Source organism: Spermophilus citellus, assembly GCF_964194105.1.
Source record: "Spermophilus citellus genome assembly, chromosome: 2".
Taxonomy (NCBI): Eukaryota; Metazoa; Chordata; class Mammalia; order Rodentia; family Sciuridae; genus Spermophilus; species Spermophilus citellus.
Window position 1 is genome coordinate 248,670,844 of NC_138183.1, and position 23,247 is coordinate 248,694,090.

A 23,247-nucleotide genomic window follows, 5' to 3' on the forward strand; every position below is an offset into this window, starting at 1 on the left:
AATGCATTCTGCTGTCATGTATACCTAATTAGAATAAATAGATAAATAAATTGTTAAAAAAGAATTTAACGAAAGAACACCTGGATCAGATGCCAAGGAAAGGGAAATTAGAACGGCTAATTGCTTTGCCTATTTCAAAATAACATTTTTTAGAAAAGAAAAGAAAATTGCTCTTTCTACATCAGTTTATATGAGCATATGACTTTTGTCCCTTACGCTGTTAATATTGTATATTGAATATTTGATTTTTAATTATCAAATCCTTTGTGTTCCTGGGATACACTCCACAGGGTCCTGGTGTGGTATTATTTTGAAAAGAGCTGAGTTTGATCTGCTTTTTTTTTTTTTTTTGAAGATTTTTACATCTGTGTGCACAAGAGATGTTGATCTCTGGTTTTATTTTTTTAATACTCAGTTTTCAGATTGGAATCTGTAAATGGATGAGATGAAGTGTTCCCTTCTCTGTTCCCTGAGAAGATAACATGGAATGGGACTGTACCCTCCTCGTTTGGCTGGGACAGCCATCTAAATCTGGATCTTTCTTTTGGAGCAGCTACAGACTAAAAATGCACCCCAGGCAATACTTGCAGAACTATGTAGAGTAGCTATTTCTTTTAGAACCATTTTGGTCATTGGTGATTTCTAAGAAATTAGTCCATTTAATACCACTTCTTAAATTTTAATTATGATATTATTTTATTCTCATTTAATATCTGCCAGACCTTTTCTGAAAGCCCCTCTTTCACTCTTAATATTGCTAATTTGTGTCATTTTCCTTTTTGCCTCTGTCGGTCTCACTAGAGAGTTATTGAATGTTCTTTTAGAAGAACCAGCTTTGGGCATTACCGAATTTCTCTATTGTTTTCTGTTGCTCACTTTATGGATTGCTGCTCTTATCTTCATTATCCCCTTCCTTCTGACCTGTTTTTGCACTTATTTATTCTTTTCTAATTTCTTCACTTGGAAACTCAGTATAATGATTTTCAATTTTCTTCTCTTCTAAAATACGCATTTCGTTCTAAAAATTTCCTTCTCAGTACTTCACTAGCTATAATTCACAAATGCTCATACTATGTATTGTGATTTGGGGTCGTTTACAAACATTTTCAATGTCCATGGAGACTTCTTATTTGACACAGGGGTTATTTAGAAGTATGGTGTTCAATAGCAAGTGTTGGAGATTATTCTCATATTCTTCTGTTATGGAGTTCTAGCTTAATCTTATCTTTGTGAGAAAGTATATGTTGGATGATTATAATTTTTTAATTTGTAAGTTTTTGGGTTTTTTTTTTTCCCATTACCTAGAACAACAATGTTCCTGGGCACTAGAAAGGAGCGTGTGCTCTGCTGTTGTGGGTGAAGTGTTCAGTGAATGTCAGTTAGGTCCGAGGACTCGGTGGTTTTGCTGGGTTCTACTAGGTCCTCAATTGGTTTCCTCCTGTGGGCTGCATCAGTTATACAACAGGAAATTCAAGTCTCCAACTGCAGTTTCAGTTCTCAGATCTTTTGGACTGCACCTGTTTTGAAACTATGAATGCCTACACACTTGGGATTATATTTTATGCACAATGATTTAACATACCAGGCCAGAGACAGGCATTCCTAGAAAGACATACGTACAAGGTTGGCTTTTAGCTGAGTCTGGGAACTTCGAGGGGAACAGTTGCCTGCACTAGTATAAACTTGGCCCCAAGGGATCAGAATGACTCACTGCTCCTAAACCCTCTGTATGAGCAATGGACATCTCCCCACGGGCCTTTCCCTCCTGCGATTCTTGCTCTGTGTCCTTTGCCTAAATAAATCTTAGTTCTGGGTACAACCATATCACCACAACAGAAAGAAGAGGGGTGAATCTCTCCTTGTGGAGGTGCAGGGGTTGGGGCTCCGAGGGGTGCTGTGATGTGCTCAGGTCACTTGTGTGCAGAGGCTGAGCTGGACCCTCCCCCTGCCCATAGCCCTCATGAGTCACCCCAGGGCCCCGCTCTGCTCCTCGTTCCCCGCCCTGTCCTCACTCTCAGCACTCCACCCAGGGCACCTCAGCATCACGAATCAATTCTTTTTCTTTTCCTCTTCCCTCTTCAGGTCTGATGTCATGGATGAAATCTCCCTCCCAACCCTTATTCTAGGCTCCCCAATACCAAAAGAGAAGTCATCCTAAGTCCTCCCACTGCCCCATATTTCCTCCCTCAGCCCCACGGCCCACACTGCTGCCACTTCCAATCCCAAAGTTCAGTCCCTGCAGACCCCAGGAGACTCTCCCGATTCCTTTCCTCCTCCACCTCCTGTCTACTAACTTAATCAGGGCAGTTCCCTTCCTGCTTCCACGACCCCATAGCCTCCTGCCAGCTTCCCCACCTCCTGTCCCTGCTGCCCCATACCCAGTCCCCCAGACCACATGCCCTTCCTCACCAACACTTCCTCCCTCCCTCCCCTCCCTGGGCTCTGCCCCCAGGTCCACCCAGGGCCTCGACCTCCACTCACCTCGTGCTCCCTCTGGCCTCTGCTCTTCTGCACTCCTGGGTCTCCCTGGCCCAACCCCCTCCCCATGCCCACTCCCCCTCTTCCCATTCCCATCCAGACTCCTTCCCACCAGGTGCCTCACTGCCCTCTGGCTCAACTGGCCCTCTCTGGGACCCAGGTTACAGAGTCCATCATGCAAGGATCAGAATGGGCCACAATTCCCTGTGCCTGTCTGAGCTCCCTCCAGCCTCCAGGAGAAAAACTCCTGGGGGCTTGGCCTCCCTCCCTGCATCTCCAAGATCCATCTCAGGGCCTGACTTGGACTGGAGCAGAGCCAGGCCTCTGTCCACCTCCTCCTGCACCCCAGTCTGGGGCAGCCACAGCAAGGCTGAGACAGCAGGAGGGAGTTTCCTTATCATCCTCAGTTGCCCAAGGTCATGGCCAGGGCACTGTGAGCAGAAAGGAGCTGAGCTCTAAGGTTGAGCCTCTGCCTCCATGAGGACACAGGGCAGGAGTTTTTCCTGGGGACAGGGCAACACAACACCCACAACTTCCTTTTTCCAAATTATAAAACATTCCTTCCAGGAATTGTTCCATTTCCAATAATTACATGAACCTGTCCTCTTCCTTTTCTAATTACCATGAAAGAGCTGGATTCAGCCCTGCTTAGAACTTCTCTAACAGAAAGTCAAGGTTGGACACATCAGGGATCACAGGGTGAGGCAAGGATCACCTTGAACTGGGAGGAAAAGCTTGTGGAAGGAAGAAGAGGGACAGGGGTGTTCTCTGGGGCTTGGAGAGACCCAAACTCTCCTCACAGAGAGGCAGGCAAGGAAGAAGCTCACCAGCCAGAAGCCCAGAATGCAGGCTGAGTGTGGACAGAGTGTGAGCCCAGCCCCCAAGGCCCAGATACACGCCTTCTACAGCAGGGACCTGTCTCCCTTCACACATCATTCTCAGTGCCTCCCCTCCCCACCCCAAGACCCATACTCAAGCCCCATGGACACAGAAAACAGATGTGCACTTGAAAATTGTCTCCCATGGAAAATCGACTTCCATATCATAGTGGTATTTTCATATGCTTTCAAAATCCAAGCTAGCACACTGACACAGTGGTGCACAGGGGTCATTCCAGTAATTTAAGAGGCTGAGTCAGGAGGATCTCAAGTTTGAGGCCAGCCTTGGCAACTCAGCAGGACCCTGTCTCAAAATAATAAAAACTACAAAGTGCTAGGTCTACACCTCATTGATACAGTGTCCTAGTGTTCCTGGCAGGCTGGGCCTGGGCTCTGACTCTGCCCTATTCTCTGCCCAGGGGGAGCACACTGGTCCCCCGGCCTGCTCAGAGCTACAGGCAGCAGTGGGGATAGGCAGCCTTCTAGCTGGGCCCACCTTGGTTGCTGACTCCTCTCATGTCACTCCTGGGCCTGAGTTTCTGACATTGAGCACACTGGATTAGCTGAAGAGCTACCAGTGCTAGCATGGGGACTGTGACCTTTCTTTTGTCTTCACCCTGCACACTATAGAGATCGCCCCTGTGCCCACCTCACCTGCCATCCCTTCAAGTCCTCCTGCTCAGAAAAAGGGGCTGTGATATCATTAAAAGTGGCTGGCACCCAGGGCTGGACTTATGGCTCAATGGTAGAATGTTGGCCCGGCATGTGTGAGGCTCTGGGATTGATCCTCAGCACTGCATATGGATAAATTCATTAATTTAAGATCCATTGACAATTAAAAAAATGTTTTAAAAAAATCCAAAAGTGGCTGGCACTGATGGGCCAAGTGAGATCACCTAGTCAGTCACCCAAAAATGTCCAGTGTGGCCAAGAGGAGTCAGCCCACATGACTCTGGCCAATTTGTATGTGAGGGAATTAGCCGAGCCCACCCCTGCTCTTTCCCTCCAGAATGAGGATGGGGAAAACCTTGAGGAGGGTCCCTCTGCAGCCCCAAGGACATTGGCATGGAGGGGCTGAGAGAGGCCATGTATCCACAGGAACAGTGTAGGCTGCAGGAGTAGCAGGTCTGCAGTGACACTGTGGATTCTGAACACGGAGTCTCCCAGTTTGGGTTCCAGCCCCCCGGTGTGCTCACCCCACAGCTCTGTTTTCCCGAGAGCCCGAAGAGGGCATCCGGCTGGTCCTTGCTTCCTCCTCCCCAAGCCTCACAATGTGTATGCTGAGCTTATAGTGGAACCCTCTTTCTCCACACATTTCTGGGCTTCTCCAGAAATCTTCACCTTGGCTGATTTTAGGATTGTGAGCAAAAGAGTCTCTGCAAAAGAGTTCAATGTCGATAAACTTCCTATTTTCATGTCGCCCTGTTTTACTTGGCCACTGGCCGAGAAGATACCAGCACTCCAGGTGCAGGATACTCTCTTACTAGTTTTTCACAAAGGTATCCAGTATAGTACTTTGAAGAAATGTGCAAACAAGGCCTCTGGCCTTGGGCTGAGCTTCACAGAGATGTCTACATTTTTTAAGATAAGTTACTAATTGGGCTCCATGGTAACAGCTGGCAGGGGGAGGAAAGAAAGGGGAGAAGAAGCTCTCCCGCTCTCAGTCACTGTCCTTGAAGTGTTAACTTGCCCAGAACAGTGAAAGTAAAAGCTGCTTTTATGTGAACTTCTGCAGACTGTGAACTTCTGAGCCCCTCCCCTTACATGCTTACATTGGCGTTCAGGGAATTGATTGATTACAGCAAAAGCTGTGTCCTCTCAACCTGGCTGCAGCCAAATAAAACTGTTTCCTGCTATCTTTGGTGCCTTGCCTCTTTTGTCCCTACAACAAGCTGCCCCCAGTCCTTCCCACCCCTTGCTGTCTGGACTGCCCAGGATGTGACGTGGATAAGTGCATGTCAGAAGAGAGAGACTTATTTGGGGCTTGGGTGGGGTAGCTCTCTGGTGCCTCAAAGCAGCAGCCTCTTCACACCAGGTAATAAGAGTTTGGGTTTCCTTTTGGGCTACAGTGAATGCACTTCTGACCTGGGCGGGAGAGGAAGGGTCGGGTTTTTTCCATTTTTCTGGCTGCACAGGCTCCCTGGGTTTCAAGGATGTGGGAATGTGTTTCTGGTAGTCTGTTCCTGGTGATGTGATTGGTTTTGAAGTGTGATTGGTCAAAAGGTTTGCCTGTTTTGGAGATGTTCCTTCCACTTGGGGATTTTGGAATGTTCCCCTGACTAGAGATTTTACCAAATCTTTCTGAATGCACACTGAGCTCTGCTCTATCTCCCCTCTGGCTGATTTCCATATCTAACTGTCTCTGGACATGTGCCCTGCACTTTTTCGAAGATTAAAATTTTTATGTGAACTTTGATCTACATTTCCACTAGTTGAAGGCTTGAAAAGGTGGAGTTAAGGAAAAATAAACTCAAAGCGAAAAGAAGTCTGGACATCCAGCCAGCAACACACCACACTTGTGGACAGAAGAATGACTTTGGTAAGTCTCCCGAAAGGGCTTTAAAGCTTTCATTTTAAAAGCAATAGTGACAGTCTTTTCGCAGGGGCAGGTGGGCTGCAGGTCTGGGGCTCTCGCACAGCAGGAAAGGAACCATGGTTTGGGTCCAGGAGCCCTGAGGCTTCCCTGCCTCCCCTGCTGTGTGGAGTTTGGTCTCCTGAGTGCTGGCTGCCCCCTGGCACCTCACTGAAGGCTTTTGTTTACCCAAACCAGGTCCAGAAACACCTTGTGAAGGAGGAAATCCAGAGTGAGATTCCAGTTTAAGATCAGAGTGGGGAGTGTCCAAAGTTAGAGGGGAGTTTAGATTCCAAAGCCTTTAGTTCTGTTTTTATTTTAATTAACTCCACAATAATATGTGAAAGTATTTCCCTTGTTTAAGAAACCAAAAGCAGAAAGGGGCCAGGGGGTGGGAGGAGGGGAGAGAAGGGGGAGGTGTTAGGGAGTAATATCGGCCAACATAATTGCTATATGGGGTGCATGTGTGTATAGGCAACAAAACGCTCATCATTATGTACAAGTTTAATGGACTAATAAAAACAAATGGAAAGAGAATTTAAAAATTTTAAAAAGATAGAAACTGAAAGAAAAGTCGAAGCCATGAGCATGAAAGACGGCAGCCCTTCTCCCAGGCTCCCTGCGCTCTCTCCTTCCCCACAAGCAGCTTGGGGTACACTCTGCCAGACCTGTTTCTATGCAAACGTATACAGCTACCTTATAAGTGTTGTTTTATAGCTTTAGGTTTTGTTGTAGTTTTTTTTTTTACAATTAATTAAATATCTTTATTGATTCATGCTTTCTAGAAAATATTTTAATTATATCATCAAAAAACAATACTTTCCTAAGCCATTTTTCCCACCAAATATAATAATGTATATTTTTACAACTAATCAATTTGTAACAGCTGCGACCCCCAAACCTTTGTTTTCCCCCAAACACTTCTTAAAAAGACAAGATCATAGTTGCAAACAGACCGTAAGTAGCAATTTAAAAAATCTAAACAGGCAAAGCCTTACTCCCATTGACCAAATTATCACCACTCAGTTGGACCCAGCTTTTAGGCTTTGTTCAACAGCCCTGCACCAGGTGTCCCAGGGACGTTCTCAGCATCACAAGTGCAGCTGCTGCCGTTCTGGTGCCGCAAACAACCACAAAGGCACCGAGGGGAGACCTTGCCCATTCCATTTCGTTCTTCGACAGAGTTCTCTTCTGCCCTTTCTCCATCATTTTCATCTTTTTCTTATAAGAATCTTGGCTGTTGATATCAATAAAATAAAAAAATAAGAGTTTTTCTTTTTCATTCTCTCTCCTATTTTTTCCTTCTTCATTAAAGCTTTCATTATCTTCAGTGGAACTTTTTGTTTCTTGATTGTCGAACTTTTCAAATACTTTTCCACTTTGGCCTTTCTTTGATACAAACTTATCGGATATTCCTAGTGCCTTTCGGGTGTTAGAATAATGCTTTTCTGCTGCCATTCTTGCAATTTTCTGAGCAACTCCAACAGTAGTGGCCTCTACTTCAGTTTTTCTTCTCTCTCTTGTACATCTCGTCGGTATTCTCATCCTTTCCTTTTCACTCTTTCTTATGGCTTGTCCCGTCCTCTGGAAGACACTGTGGCCTGGGAAGGGGGTGGCTACAAGGCATGGTCTTTGCACTTGCCCTTCTTCCTGCTGTCTTGTGCCATGGAGACTGATAAGGCCATGTGTTTCCGATTTTCTTCATCTGCTCTAATGTCCGTCAAAATGGTTTCTCTTTCAGCAGATGCCCTTGAGGATGTGCAAAAATCAGGGGGTTTACTGACAGTTACGAGTTTTGGACACTTGGGTTCTGAGAAGCCTGACTTATATGTCTCAGGAAGGTCTTCAACCTCATGAATGTGGCTTTGAGTTTACACCTTAACCTTCCAGCCTATTCGGGACCCTTAGAATGCCTGCAAGGTGGCTTATAGGGCACAGGGGACGGGACCTTGGCTGCATCTTTTTTTTTTTTTTTTTTTTAGAGAGAGTGGGGAGGAGAGAGAGAGAGAAAGAGAGAGAGAGAATTTTTAATATTTATTTTCTAGTTCTCGGCGGACACAACATCTTTGTTGGTATGTGGTGCTGAGGATCGAACCCGGGCCGCACGCATGCCAGGCGAGCGCGCTACCGCTTGAGCCACATCCCCAGCCCTTGGCTGCATCTTAATGTTTCTATAGCACTCTTCTTCTTTTAACTTGTCACTGGTGGTTGAATCATAAGTAGACCGAGGTATGGGTCTAGTTTAAATGGATTTTTTTTCTTTTTAGATCTAAAAAAAGTCTCTCAGCTGCTTTTCCCAGGCTGTTTGCAATAAACTTGCAATAAACTTAAATGGCTTTTGCGAGTTCAGAAGAGCTTTTTTTCCTCCTTCCTAGACCTCCTTCGTTCTTCTTTTAGCTTGGTCATATCGTGAGAAAGGAGGCAAAGGACACATACAGGAACTGGGGTGGTTCAGAGTTTCATCCTACTCTCCGAATCTGCTTCTTGTTTTTGTTTTTGTTTTAAGCAGTTGATGTGCCATTTCAATATTTGATGGATTTCGATTTCATGGCCTCTTTTTTTTTTTTTCTTCTGTTCTCTTCTCATCATCTGAAAAGGCACAGGTACTATATCCTAGGAACGCATTCTTTCTTAATCTTCCTTGTTTTTTTTCAGTTCCTTGGAAGTCAACTTCATACTGAATAGAATCTTTAACACAAAAGTCTGTCCTTAGCATAGTTCATCATTGTGTATCTTTCTAGATTGGGCATGTCCTCCTGAAAGGAAGAAGTATGCAAGGAGGACGCCTAAGTCAGGCTCTGAAGGTGTCCTCATTAATGGAGCAGGTAGACGGGAGTTCTTTTCTCATGTAGAGCTGGAAGAGACACGAGGAGCATCTTCCTTGGCAATCACTGGCTGAACTTCCTTTAAATTCATCTTGATAAATTTTTTCCCCTGATTTTGCCATAGTTTCTAGCTTCATCTCTCCTAGCTTCCTGAAATACTCTTCATTAGAGTGGTAAATATCAGAAAAGTGCACAATGTCCTCATAATTCACATGCTCATCCACTCCAGAAAAGTTGGTGTTAAAACCAGCTGACACCTGCACGGACCGCAACACCTTCTCCTCCTCTTCCTCCTCCAATGCCAACACCACTGCTGCCGCCAGGGCCCCTGGGGGTCTTTGTGTTCCTACTGGGCGACCCACGTTCCAGTGTTGGGAGCTACCAGCATGTGGAAACTGGAGGCCCCTATCCCAAATCTCAGTGCTACGGCCAACACCTGCCTCCGAGGCCTGAGCGCCACAGCTGGTCCCCCTCGGGTTTATTGTGGTTTTTAATTGATTCCCTGAGTACAGTTCATCGAAGACATACTTCAATCTTCCCCTTTACTTAATTGTGTTTACTAGAACCAGTTTGATGCATTTCACTACATGTATGGTTATCTATTTATCTATCTATCTATGTATTTATTTTCAGTGCAAGGGATTAGGACCAGGACCTTGTGCAAGGTACAGAGCCTTTTTTAAGCTTCATTATGAGGCCAGGTCTCCCTAGGTGGCCCAAGCTGGCCTAAAACATGTGATGCTCCTGCATGGCCTCCCAAGTCACTGGATTACAGGCATGCCTGACCACTGATGGCAGGTATTTACCTTTCTGAATAATAAAATTAACCAACTTTTGGTCAAGCGGACTCCTGATCCTTGGTGCCAAGCACTTGAACTCCCAGGAGATCTCCCACCACCTCCAGGCAGCTGCACCTCACCTGTCTCTGCAGCAGCTCAGTTCCCTGGCAGGGTGCACTGGGCCAGAGGCTCGACTCAGCTGAGTTTGGGGAGGACAGCTGGTTGCCTCAGAGTGTCCCAGAAATACAATTCACTCATGTGAACTTCAGAAGAGAACCCCTCCCCCTCTGACTCCCAACCACATCCTGTCTTTCTTTTTCTTGATTTTTGCCTAGAGCCCAGACTCCAGCTGCCCCAACTTGTCTGGGACCTTCTGGGATTGTTCAGGCATAAATGTTGGAAACCCTGAGATCTCGATTTCCTCCGGCTCTTCTGCTCTCTAGGCAAGTTTCCTAACCATCCTGAGACCCAGTCTCCTCACCTGTCCAGGAGGGTGACGGTAGTTCTTACTTGAAGGAGTGGTGGATAGTGGGGTGCAAGTCTTCTGCAGTGTTTGGCAGGTTAGGCTCTGTACGTGGGCTCTCTGTAACTCAAAAGCATCACTGAGGTCTGGGCATATGGCTGGTGGCCCTTAATGAGTCATTATAGACCTTCATGGGAATCTTATCATCGTTTTCTCATACAAATATTCTCTGTGCATAAAATGTGCTCTCTGCAGCTGGAGCCCAGAGGCTCCATCACTGCCCCACATTTCCATACTGTAGAACCACTAGTACCTCAAAGACAATCTCTGACCCGAAGTCCTTTAGCAGCTTTCCAGGCTAGCAAGCATGTGGTAAATGAAAAGAAGAGGCTTCAACCTGTGTGGGATTCCTACAAGTGATGAGGACAGGGATTCTGTAGGCCTGGGCTGGGGCTTCTTGCAGGTCAGGTTCTAGAACATTCCATACAAAGGCCCCCTCAAACTGTGTCTGCTTTTTCGGTTGCAGGATGGAAAACAACCAAAACTTGGAGACCTAATTGAAATTTCTCGCTACTGCTATCAGCACTGGGCCATCTATGTGGGAAATGGCTATGTCGTCCATCTGGCTCCACCAAGTAAGCCTGGTTTCTCTATTGAACACAAGGGCTGAGATCAAGAGTACGAGCACAGCCACAGTTATGTGCTGGTCCTCACACTGGCTGGCACAGCAGGCACTCAGTCAGCATTTACTGAAGGAATCATGCTCCTTCCCTCTGGCAGTATCTACTGCTATTCCTCCTTATAAGTGAGTTCAGGGAGAGAATAGTGACCATTTTTTCATTCTACAGTGGGGTTCAGTCCCACGTGAACCTCTTTGGCGAATAGCATCCCTCCAAAGGTTCAGTACGCTGTGTATGTAGAGTTCTGCAAGGTCAAAAAACAGTAGAAGGAGTTGATCCTTCCAAGAGTTTATACCTGGCTGCAGAGAGCAATGGACAGGTGAGGGCCTCCAACCTCCCCAGGGCCAGCCTGGAATCCTGCTCCTCTGCCTGCTGACTGTGGAGTGTGTGGCTTCACCTCAGTCAGTTCAGCTTCACCTCAGAAGAGCAGGGATAGGGATTCCTGTCTCCCAGGCCATGAGGGAGAGAAATGAAGGAGGGCAGGGAGAGCCTGGTGCAGGGCCTGGCCAGGTGTGGGGCCTCCTCCCTCTCTGGCCCAGCATCATGGCTTTAAGGGACACGCGGACATGCTGGAAACCCCACTCACCTGCACACAGAGGAACACTGTCCAGTCCTTCAAGTCACTAGTAGAGTGGTATGGACACCCACCTGTGTGCACATAGGAAGTCAGTCAAGTGGGAGACATTGAGACCTTCTGTGGCACCTACAGCAGCTCACAAACTCAGGGACTTTGAACAGCAAATGACAAAGAGCTCAGCTCACAGCAGTGCTCACACTCAGTTGTTGAAGCGTCATTGAGGGAGTGCATTTGTCCCTGAGCCTAGCCACTAGGAACCTGCCCCCCTTAGGCTGTGCTGCTGCAGGGGCTCCCTGGTTGGTGTCTAAGCCCTGGGACAGCAGCAAGGTCCTGCTCACAGCAGGAGAGGGAGGTCTGTCTGGGTTAGAGCTGGCTCTGGGGAAATCAGGACAGTGTCCAGTTAGGGCTGCATGAGGTGGGCCCTTTGTTCTTGTTGGTTTGTTTTATTTGGATGAAGCCCTGGGGGTTGAACCCAGGGTGCTCTAACCATGAGCTATACCCCAGCCCTTTTAAAATTTTATTTTGAGTCAGGGTCTCACTGAGTTGCTTGGGCTGGCCTCAGACTCACATCCTTGTGCTTCAGTCTCCTGAGTGTCTGAGATTACAGGCAGGTGCCCCACTGTTGAGAGCCATAACCAAGTCAAGATGGTGCCTGGCAGTTTGCCAGAAGGAGTGGTTTGAGAAGTAACGCCAGCGAACCATTAAGATGATGTTAATTAAGTTAAGCTGTGTATAATTATTAAGATGAAGTAACACCATCGAGCCATTAAGATGATAGAGATTCCTTATTGGCTAATTGCTGTATCTAGATGATGTTAATTGAGTTAAGCTGTGTATAATTGTTAAGATGATGAGGATTGCTGTATCTGGATGATGTTAATTAAACAAGCTGTGTATAATCATTAAGTGTATATATACATTTGCTGTCCCGTAATAAAGTGGCTCCCGCTATATCAACCTTCACAAGTTGCTTGTCACCCCGCCCCCATTATTGTGCCCAGCCAGACTGCAGCACCCCACACCATGCCTGGCTCTGGGGTTTTGGTCTACATTCAGTCTGTGGCCTCATTTACATTTCTGTTTAACAAATCCCTCCATTGGTCAATCTGTCAGTTGGACCAGAAATGGAACTAATCCCCAAGATTACTCTTCGTCTCCCGATGTTTGTCCTTCAGGGGACGTCCTAGATGGTAAACCAGGACTCCACAGATTCTTCACATGGTTTTTGTGAATATAGTTTTGGTGGCTTAGTGCTCATAGAAGTCATCCGAAGAGCATGTGGTTGCTGACAAAGTTCATGTCTCTTGAGGATACGCCACATGTAGGGAGTGTTGTTAGTGCAACAAGGTGAGAATAACACCAAGGGCCTGGAGAACATTCCAGAGCCAGGTGTCCAGGAGCCCAGAGTTAACCAATTGATTTGGGAGGTGGGTCCACTGATACATCTCCTTGGTCACATGATGTACCTGGATCCATCCTTTAGATCTTTAAGATTCTGGGCGACAATCCTGGGTTTATTATCTTAGAAGCAGCATTTTCCCCAATAAGTGTTCCATTCCTTCCTGTTGAGCAGTTAGGCTACCCAGGACCCTTTCATTATGGAGTATAGAAGCTAAACTGCTTATGTCAGGCTGTCTTCCTTAAAGAGAATTCATGTATAGGTAGAACTTTGTCCAGGCCTTGTAGAAATATTGGTCATGGATTGTTCAAATTCAGAAACTCCCACTTAAGGGGAGAGTGTGCTAACAAAAATAACATCCAGAGTTTCTCTTCATGATCATCTTTGGAAGTTTCTTGAAAAGATCACTTTTGGAGGAATATTTTATGCATAATGATCTCAAGGTGAGAATTTGTTGGTCATTCCAAAGTCATATGCTGTTATTGGGGGTGAGAGATATCCCAGGCTGCAGCATCCAGATCCTTAGCATTGGAAATCTTTGTATATCTTATTACCACAAATAATTAATAATCCAATATGAAGGAGACAGAGAGAGAGAGAGAGAGTGTGTTTCCAGGTAGATTTCAGTACCCACCACCAAGTGTATTAGGAATATCATGATTAATCTTGGCATCTTGGCATTGGCACAATGACAGCTTAAATGGCATTGCTTTAAACCAGGTAAAAGCATCATGCATTTTTACAAATGTGATAAAAATCTTGACAAGTTTTACCTCAATTTTTTAATATGATTTATTCATTCTCCAGATATGCCCTGAATATTGGTCTTACCGTGTACACAGAAACACTACTACAGAAACACTCCATGTACTCACTGAGTTTCCATTGATTTCAACTATGGTTTCCATGAGTTTCTGAATAGTATATTGGGAGGTTTCATTTTCACTTTCTAATTTTATTTCTGCATCATTCAACACTGGATTCCCCTATCTGCCATTATGAATCATAGGAAAGGAATTAACAATAGAGTAAATCAAGGATCTACCAAGCCAGGTCCCATGACATTAAGATTTCCCAGATATAGGGGGAAGCAATACAGACATAACAGCCATCCAGAGACACCCCTGGGTGGAGGGCTGCTTACCAGCACTGCTCCAACTGGGAAGGAGCACTTGTTGAAGACATGTCCAGGGGAGGAGGACAAAACTTCCTGAAAACCACTTCTCTCCCAGTGTGCAGTGAGGCTGTCTTGATTGGGGACAGCTCTGAGCCACTGTGGCCCTGCCCAGGCCTGAGTCCACTGTTTCCACAGGTGAAGTGGCAGGAGCTGGCCTGAGCAGCATCATGTCCATCGTGGCTGACAGAGCCATAGTGAAGAAGGAGCTGCTGTCCGTGGTGGCCGGAGGAGACAAGTACCGGGTCAATAACAAGCACGATGACAAGTATGAACCACTGCCATCCAACAAAATAGTCCAGCAGGCAGAGAAAATGGTGGGGAAGGAAGTCCTCTATTCAGTGACAAGTGACAACTGTGAGCACTTTGTGAACATGCTGCGCTATGGAGTTTCCCATAGTGACCAGGTGTGTCCTCAGCCTGTGTCCCCTTCCCTGAGACCAGTCCATTCCCAGTTGACAGGGGCTGGGCACCTGCTGAGGGCTGGCAGTGCAACCTGAGTTGGAGATTGCCCGGGAGTGGGGGTCAGGGAAGCTGGCAGAGTGAGCAGTGGGGACCACGAGAAGGGGACTCTGGTCATGTTGGGCCCATTTTTTCTGCACAAGGTCAACAGGAAACACTTCAGCTTTCTTGAGCCAGCTGGTCCCTCTCCTTACTCTGCCAGGGTCACTCTGTAGCCTGAGAGCAGCCATAGACACACATGAGGCTATTATCTTCCAATAAAACTTGATTTCATTTATTCATTTTTGTAGAAACACATGACAGGCTACATTTGACCAATTGGACACAGTTTTACAAGTCTTCGTAAAAGAACTCAAAGTGCTGAGGCTGTAGCTCAGTGGCAGAACACTTGCCTGGTGTGCATGCGACCCTGAGTTCTATTACCAACACCCCGCCCCCCGCCAAAAAAAAAAGACATATTTTGTTGGACATTTTATTTGAAAATCAAACATTTCTAAAATCATGAATGTGGAAGATATGTACAGAATAGAATTTTTTGCATTTTACATCTGTGATTCCAGCACAGATTTTCTTGAAAACCTTGGTGTTGCACAATTAGTTTATTTAATGACTGAATAATGCCTTTGGTATAATTTCAATTGTAAAGCCAGGTGTTATTGTAAAAGTGTCAGTCAAATCAGATAATTTTTCTAGTCAGAAACTGATAGATTGCCAGGCACATTGGTGCACACCTGTAATCCCAGAAGCTCAGGAGGATGAGGAAGGAGGATCACAAGCTCAAAGCCTCATTTTAGTGAGTACCTAAGCAACTTAGTGAGACCATGACTCCAGATAAAATACAAAAACAACTGGGTATGTGGCTCAGGGGTTAAGTGCCTCTGGGTTCAATCCTCAGTGCCCAAATCAAAAACAAACAAACAAACAAAAAGACAATTTTTAGTTCAGTAGAAGGTGCTCATGCCCATGGCCATGACACCACCTCCCTTTGGTATCCTAATATCAGTGGGTGGGGGACCTGGCAGGAGGCCTCCCTCCCCAGGGCTGTGTATTATTTGGGGAGACCTCTTGTTGGGGAGCAATGCATTCTTGAATCCTCCCTTTTTGGTGTCCAGGTATGTTTGCACCTTGGCCTGTGCCCCATAATTGAGGACAGGCGAGGGTTTGGCTCTCCTTTGGTAAGGTAGGAGAAGGGCTGTGGTGAAGAGGGGAGGTGCGCAGGGAAAACCCATACCTTCTGGAAGTGAGGGCCCCAGCCCAGGCTGATAGTGAGAACGCCAGTCAGCTCTGGGCACTGGGGTGCAGTGAGACCTGCTTTGTTGCTGTGACCTTGCTGAATGGGTTCCCCTCCTGTCAGCTGTGGAGGGTGGACATATGTCTGGTGGTTTGCTGCTACGTGTGGTGTGGTGGGCTGCCTTGTAATGCATCTAAACCACTTCCAAAGGTTGTACAAACATCCCAAGGATCAGTCCCCACCCCGGGTGTTTTAGGGGTGGTTGGCTCTCTGCTGTTCTCCTGAGAGTTCAACTTAAGCAAGGCTGGGGCACTCAGTGGTGGCTGTGCCATTTAGTTTCTCCCTGGCCTGGGGTCCCTCTTTGGGAACCTCTTCTGCAGGTATCTCAATGACTCGCCTGTCTTCTCCCTCTCACTCCTTCCTTCCCTTCTGCCCTGTCTCCATAGGAAGCTCCTCCTCTGCCCGTCTCCAGCTCTTTTTCTCCTTCTCTCTCTCTGTACACAGTGTGCTGTGGGCACTGCAGAACTCTGGGCCCCTTGTGACTCTGTCCACAATTTGCTCTGATAGACCACTAACCTCTAGCATGGTCCCTGGTGATATGAAGCTCTGTCCCGAGGAACTTCCCAGTCCCTCTTCAAATGCCTGCTTGAGAAAGTTCTGCCTTTCATGAGAATGTGCTATTGGCTTTTTCCAAACAGCAGCAGACGATAGACCCAAGACCTTCTGTCTTAGTGCATTTACTAAAATGGACTTATAATTATGAATCCTTCATCTGATTCTATGAGGTACAGATTGATAGATAGGAAGATCACACAGACATAGATAGAAGCCTTACAACTCAGAAGTGTCATTCTCCAAGGTCTGAGAGTCATGCCTTCGGAATATATTCATCAGAAAAGCCAGGGCCTCCTGCCGTCTCCATCAGACGATACAATCCAAACTTCATTAGTTTCCAGGCAGCACACTCAGGGGGCCTCCTTGCATTTACAGAGACCACCCTTTGTCACTTTTTGTCACCTCCCTGACACTAAAGACACCCACCCCGCACCCCTGCACCCTCATCTCACTTAGAAATACTTATTACCTCTGCACAAATTGCAATGGAGCTCTGCTCACTGCCAGTGGTGACTGAATGAAGATTCTGGTCATTGCTTTGACTAGTGTCCAGCTTCATGGAGGTGATCCAAGTGTCTGTGGATAAGATAGTGCACTGTTGCCCTTTCTCTTCTGCCACCTGCACATGGTGCTGCTCCCCAGAAATCTGTCCTTGGGTCACTGATTTTAGTTTCCTTCCCTGACTGTGAAGGCATAAGCAGATCTGAGCCTTGTCCCTTGCCAGCTGTGTGGTTGGAGTGAGGTCTCTCCATTCATCACCGTCAGTCACCACCAACTGGAAGATGGGAATTAGAAAGCCAATCTCACAGGGTTGTTGGGAGGGCCAAGAAAATACAGAAGCTGTCAAACGACCAGCACAGAAAGTAACTGAGAAAATATTTTATTAGTTCTTGATGGATGTTTATTTATTTATAGGTGGTGCTGAGAATCAAACCCAGTGGCTCACACATGCTTAGCAAGTGCTCTGTCACTGAGCCCCAGCCCCAGCCCCAACATTCTTATGGTGTTTGTGGTCCCCTCTGCCTGCGTTCCACCTGTGTGCAAGGTGGGACCCTGGGTCGTGGTTGGCCATGTCAGCTCACACTGAAGCAGCAACCATCAAGGTCCCCCTCACATCCCCACTCTGTCCTTCAGCAGGACCCCTTCCCTCTCACACACAAGCAAGGCCTCTCACTGCACAAAAGCCTGTCCTCAGCGCTGCTCCCAGTCCACCATTTGCTCAGCAGCGAAGTCACCAGGGTCCACCTGTGCCAGGCAGTGGGCTGAGCACCAGGGACACCAAGAACACCTAGGTGGGTCCCTGTCCTCAAGCCCTGGGCAGTGGGAGTTCACTGGAGTCATTCCCCAACTTGGCACCTGCTTCAAGGCTCCCTATCAGCCACCCCTGACCTAGAACATCTGAGCCCTGCCACTCTGTCCTTCCCACAGCCACCCCATGGGTTTATCATGCTTTAAACACTACTAGGCTGCATCTCGTTTTCCTCCTTTGAGACTCCAATCTCATACCTGAGACTCAGTCCTGCACTCATTCCTTTCTGTCCAGGGACTTCCTGTCCTCTCTCCTGGGTGGCCTGACCTTTTGGGATCCCCCCTCCCTGCCAGTCACTGTTTCCTCTGTCATGTGGTGAAGAGGACAGGGATCATAGGTCTCTCCTGAGCTGCAGGTTCCTTGGATAAGGATCTCTGCTCAGACCCCTGATGTGACCCCGCCCCCTGTCTTCTGTTGCAGGTGACTGACACCTTCACTGCGATTGGTACTGCATCAGTCATCCTGGGTGTTGCTGGCCTCATTGGGATGATGCTGTACAGAAGCAAGCGGGAAAAGCAGTAAATGCAAGGCTTTATCTTGGCGGCACCAGTTACCTTGGGGGAGTTTGAGCAAGCTGGTGGGAATGGTTTAGTTTACAGGTTTCCCTGTTTTGTAATCATGAGCACTTGGTTTAAGTGCTCATGATTTGATTGGGGCTCAATCAAAGCATAGGAAGCTGTTTTCTGAGGGAAACGCTGCGTGGTATGAATTCTATTAAAGAGGTGATTGCACAATGTCATGGTGTTGTGTCCCCTCCCACCCAAAATTCATACGCTGTTGCCAAACGTGATGGTGTTCGGAGGTGGTGTCACTGGGGTCAGGAGGTGGTGAGAGTGGAACTCTTATCCAGGGATTAGTGTCCCTCTAAGAAGAAGAAGAGAGACCAGAGCTCTCTTTCCCTCCCTCTGCCATGTGCAGCCCTAGTGACAAGGGGACCAACTGCCTTCCAGGAAGAAGGTCTCCAGACACCTTGTCTGACATATCTTGATCTTGGATTTCCCAGCTGCTGTGGCTTCAGTTTAGGGGTCCCTTCCAAGTCTGTGTTCTAATACAGTCCCCCGGGGACATATGATGGAGCGAGACCAGGGCAGGCAGGCAGTGGTCCTGACACAGGGGTGTGAGAGGGCACCAGGAAAGCTGGGGGGCGGCCGTGGCTGGGTGTGTAGCTCTGGTCTTCCTGTGCTGGCCTGGTGTGGAGTGGCTCTCTGTGTGGGAGTTCTGTGTTTGGGATTGGGGTCTACAAACTTCGTGATTGTGACATGCTTGGTGACTAGGAAGTTTCTGTGCAAAGACATAGAATGCCTGGCTGCTAGGTAGTACCTGGCGACTGGGAAACTCCTATGCAAAAGCACAGGATGCCTGGCTGCCGTAGCACTGTCCTTCACAGGTTTGCCCTGACTCCAGAACTGGGGTGCCCAGCCTCCTCCCTCTGAGCTAAAAGAACAACTATGCAGGCACTATCTGGTCTCCCTGGAGAATAGGAGCCCCGTGTTGAGGTCCATTAATGTTAAGGTCCATTTAACCTGGACCTTGTCTCAGTTAGCTAGGACTCAGGGTTGAAGAAGTACTAATTAGAATGTAGTCATGTGTTGAGAACCACAGGGAGTCGGGATGGCGCCTGGCATTTTGCCAGAAGGAGTGGTTGAGAGGTGATGCCAGCGAGCCATGAAGATGATGATAATTAAGTTAAGCTGTGTATAATTGCTGTGACTAGATGATCCTGGATTGAAACAGGCTGTGTATTCAGTTGTATATAGATCCCTGCTGTCCGGCAATAGGGCGGCTCCTGCTGCCTTGGGCTCCCGCTACTTTTGAGTTCTCCCGCCCCGGAGAGGGCGGGGAGAGTTCCCGGGGAGTGCGCGTGGAGTGCCGGTGGAGTTTGGGCAATAAAGGAGTTTCTGTTTGAACCTACATGTGCCTCGTGGCGGCTTGGTTATTTTGTGCCCAGCCAGACTGCAGCATTTGGTGGCCCATGTGGGGGATGCCTGAAGCTTGGGGGTAAGTGAAACTGCTTGCTCGCCCCTGAGGACAGGGGAGAGAATGGGTGACCATTTCAAAAAACAATGTGTTCTTGTTTTGATTTGTTTTGTTTTTGTTTCAAGCTGCCTGTCCCTAGAACTTTCTCAGGCAAACTGGGGAAAGTGGTTGCTCAAGGTTTGAAGTTGTTCACCCCTGAGGAAGAGATAAAGATAGACCACGAATATACAGTTCAAGAAAATAGGAAAATTGATGCAATGCATTTTTGTTCCATTTTTGTTTCATTCTGTTTCGGTTTTGTTTTGTGTTATCTTGCTGGGTTACATTATTTTTATAGCAGAAATATGGAATTAAAAATTAGTAAAATCCAAACCAAAAGGGTGTTAAGTAAATTGCTAGAGGAAGGAGGCATCTCAGGAAAATCAAGAACAGTTAGGGCATATGTTAAGATGATCAAAGGTGTAGCCCATGGTTCATTAAAGAGGGGTTATTAAATATATCACAATGGAACCATCATGGTGAAGATTTAAAAAGGATATAAAAGGAAAGCCCACGAACTCTGCCAGTTGGCACATTACCATTATGGACGTTGGTACAATCTTGTTTGCTTAGTCAAGGAGAAGACATTTTAGATCAAGTAAAAGAGGAAGTCTCTCAAGTTAGTCAGAAAAGGGAAGAAAGTTTAGAGAAGGGAAGGCTATCAGAGGAGAAGTTACAACGGGAGGTTGCTACTAACACCTTTCTATCACCAGAGGGCGTAAGTATTCAACCAACAGCTCCGCCAATGGAGACATCATATGCTGAGTGGCCTCCAACCCCCGTAATTGATAGATGGGATCCTGAGATAGGACCTCAAAGATTAGCATGCCCTGTATTTGAGCAGGCAGGAGGGCAGCGAATTCACCATGCTTTAGATTTCAAAACAGTGAAGCAGCTGAAAGAGGCTGTAACAACCTATGGTCCTCAAGCACCCTTCACTGTAAGTATGGTCGAATCCATTACCAACTTGGACATGACGCCAGCAGATTGGGCTAGTATGTGCAAAGGTGTGCTAAATGGAGGACAATACCTGTTATGGAAGGTTGCCAATCAGGAATTTTGCATGGAGATGGCTAAGCGAAATGCAGCAGCCGGTTATCCTCAGAGAAATATAGATATGTTGTTAGGGGAGGGACCTTATGAGGGTCAGCTGCAACAAATTAGATATGATCCTGCCATATACTCATAAATCGCTTCAGCTGCGGTTAGGGCATGGAAAACTTTACAGGGGCATGGAGATTTACAAGATCAATTATCTAAGGTAATACAAGGAACTAATGAACCTTACGCTGAATTTGTAGATAGGCTTATACAAATAGGTACCAGAATCTTTGGGGATGTAGAACAAGCAATGCCATTAATAAAACAACTAGCTTACGAGCAAGCAAATAAATGGTGCAGAGAGGTCATTAGACCATGGAAACATGAAGATTTAAACACATATATTAAATTATGCAGAGACATTAATGAACAGGGGCAAGTCTTGGCAGCTGCAGTACAACAGGCTTTAGGTGCCAGGCGCCAATTCGACTCGGCTGTGGCTCTCAACAGTCATGGAATTAGATGGTATGTAACTTTTTTCTTCTTCTTCAGGGATAATAAAGATGATGGCAGAGAGGGGTAGGTATCCTTTAGTCTGCCATCCTTCTGTCTGTCTGTACCTTTCCTGTATGTCTGTGTCTGTTCTTTGTGCACCTCTTCACAGGTATTCCTCCACAGGTGTTCCTTTACAGCTAAGACACTGCGCTCACGCCCGCTCTGCTTCCTGGACCGCCAAGCCCACTCGCCATCCTTGGCAGCTGTCACGATGGGCAAAAGTGTGACATGAAGTCGAGGGGAGAGAGATAAAGAATATTCACGGGCAGGGGATGTGGCTCAAGCGGTAGCGCGCTCGCCTGGCATGTGTGCGGCCCGGGTTCGATCCTCAGCACCACATACCAATGAAGATGTTGTGTCCGCCGAGAACTAAAAAATAAATATTAAAAATTCTCTCTCTCTTTCTCTCTCTCTCTCTCTCTCCTCTCTCTTAAAAGAATGTTTTAAAAAAAAAGAATATCACGTCCTTCTGCCCTTCTCAATGCCTTATTAGCCCAAAATCACTCAATACAATTCCACTCTATAGGTTCTTAATCAAGGAATGACCATCCTTAATGCTGGGCACTGCAATAGACACAATCAATTCAAAGCAAACAATTCTGAGTTAAGCACTGCAAACACACTTAATCATGACAGGCCCATGACAGACAGTCCCTCTGCATGATGAGCCTAAGTGCCAGATCTAGAATCTCAAGTCTTGGATCTTAAGTCCAGCAGATGCACACTCACTCAGACGGCAGCGATCAAGAGAGAACCCGTGGAGGCTTCTCTTGGAGTGAAGCTGATGGCTGGCAGAGGAGAGGGTCATAAGGAGAAGTCACAGTTCTCACCAGGGTCAAGATGTGGCTGTAGAATTTGAGAGCAGTGAGGATGATGTCAAGGATCAGGACAATGACAAGAAGAATTTGGGTGTCAGTCCAGGTCCTCATCAGGCTCTCCGGCATGTGGACATCAGTGTTGGCTGGTTGAATGTCTGTTCATTTGTTCCATCATTTATGCTAAATTGTGAAGCTTCTGCCCACCCTTTCAATCCCTATCAGCTATTACCAGGTCTCTCAGGGATGTCTTTCATTCTGAGGTCAGGACATCGGGTCTGGTGATTTCCACCCTGATCTCTCGCCTTTACCTTTATCAGGGAGAAAGAAAATGACAGAGACTTCTCTCTGAGTTTTATCCTGGTTGTGGAAAGGGACTTATTTTATCAGGCTATGCCTGGTGACCACCTTGGAGGGCTCTGTAGGCATGCCTGGTGGGGACTGCAGTTTTATTTTAAAATGGATTTACTTAGGCTAAGGCCCTTCTTAGGTTAAGGCCATTCTTCTAGCAGCATTGGGCTGAACATCTCTGAGCAGGGACAGGAGGCCATTGGGTACCATCTGAATCCCCAGCACCAGGCGGAGAAGCTGGCAGAGACTGGGGAGCCCCTACCCTCACCCTTGGATGTTGCCACCTTCCAGGAGCTTAGTAGCCCACATCCTCACAATCCTTCCTTTTCTGCAGCTTCCTGGGTCCTCTGGCCCAAGAGCAACCAAGTGAGGATTTGGCCTTGGAGATAAGGACCCATCCCCTGGGCCCCTGTGGAGACAGCCTGAGCCACTCCTCCCAGAAGCATAGACCTACTTACTGCCTGCTTTTCTAGTTGCTCTGGATAGGAGGCTCCAGAGTGGGGAAGAGCTGGGTCCTTTTTCATTTTTCCCCATGGTAACTTCTTACCACTTTATTATTTTAATTCCTGCTCCTTTGCCTTTAAAAAAAATAACTTCTAAAAGACTAGCAATAAACAGAGTCATGAAGGGGGAGGGAAAGGGAAAGAAAATGGGAATTACATGGAAATGGAGGGAGAGCCGCATTGTTATACAAAAATACATATAAGAGGCTGTGAGGGGAATGGGAAAATAAATAAGGAGAGAAATAAATTACAGTGGATGGGGCAGATAGAGAGGATGGGAGGGGAGGGGAGGGGGGATAGTATAGGATAGGAAAGGTAGCAGAATACAACAGTTACTAATATGGCATTTTGTAAAAATGGGGATATGTAACTGATATGAGTTTGAAATCTGCGTTGGGGGTAAAAATGGGAGCTCATAACTCACTCAAAGCTTATGTAAGAAATATGCTATGTCAAGAGCTTTGTAATGTTTTGAACAACCAATAAAAAAAAATAACTTCTGTTCTACATGGATACAAAAAATT

General features: G+C 46.7%; 2 protein-coding genes and 1 pseudogene across 5 annotated transcripts in view; 2 read left to right on the plus strand and 1 right to left on the minus strand.

The window, feature by feature from the left end:
• LOC308642447 (galectin-12-like) overlaps positions 1 to 23,247 on the plus strand; it is a 170,078-nt gene that overhangs the window by 16,338 nt on the left and 130,493 nt on the right. The window lies entirely within an intron of this gene.
• On the plus strand, positions 5,313 to 18,178 carry LOC308642805 (phospholipase A and acyltransferase 2-like). Of its 3 annotated transcripts, XM_081282168.1 has the most exons (6): positions 5,313 to 5,391; positions 5,789 to 5,895; positions 10,522 to 10,630; positions 13,964 to 14,232; positions 17,049 to 17,425; positions 17,863 to 18,178. In XM_081282168.1, exons 2-5 carry the CDS (start codon positions 5,887 to 5,889, stop codon positions 17,397 to 17,399), a joined length of 738 nt encoding a protein of 245 aa, XP_081138294.1. In that variant the 5' UTR covers positions 5,313 to 5,391; positions 5,789 to 5,886; the 3' UTR covers positions 17,400 to 17,425; positions 17,863 to 18,178. The 3 variants fall into 3 exon arrangements, with proteins under 3 accessions (XP_081138294.1, XP_081138296.1, XP_081138295.1); XM_081282170.1 differs by lacking the exon at positions 17,049 to 17,425; XM_081282169.1 differs by lacking the exon at positions 5,313 to 5,391 and having other exon boundaries at positions 5,434 to 5,895.
• LOC308635095 (protein FAM161A-like) lies at positions 6,968 to 9,141 on the minus strand (annotated as a pseudogene). Its single transcript has 3 exons — positions 9,116 to 9,141; positions 8,088 to 8,568; positions 6,968 to 7,791 (listed from the first exon to the last, which is right to left on the minus strand). The product of its transcript is annotated as a protein FAM161A-like (transcript).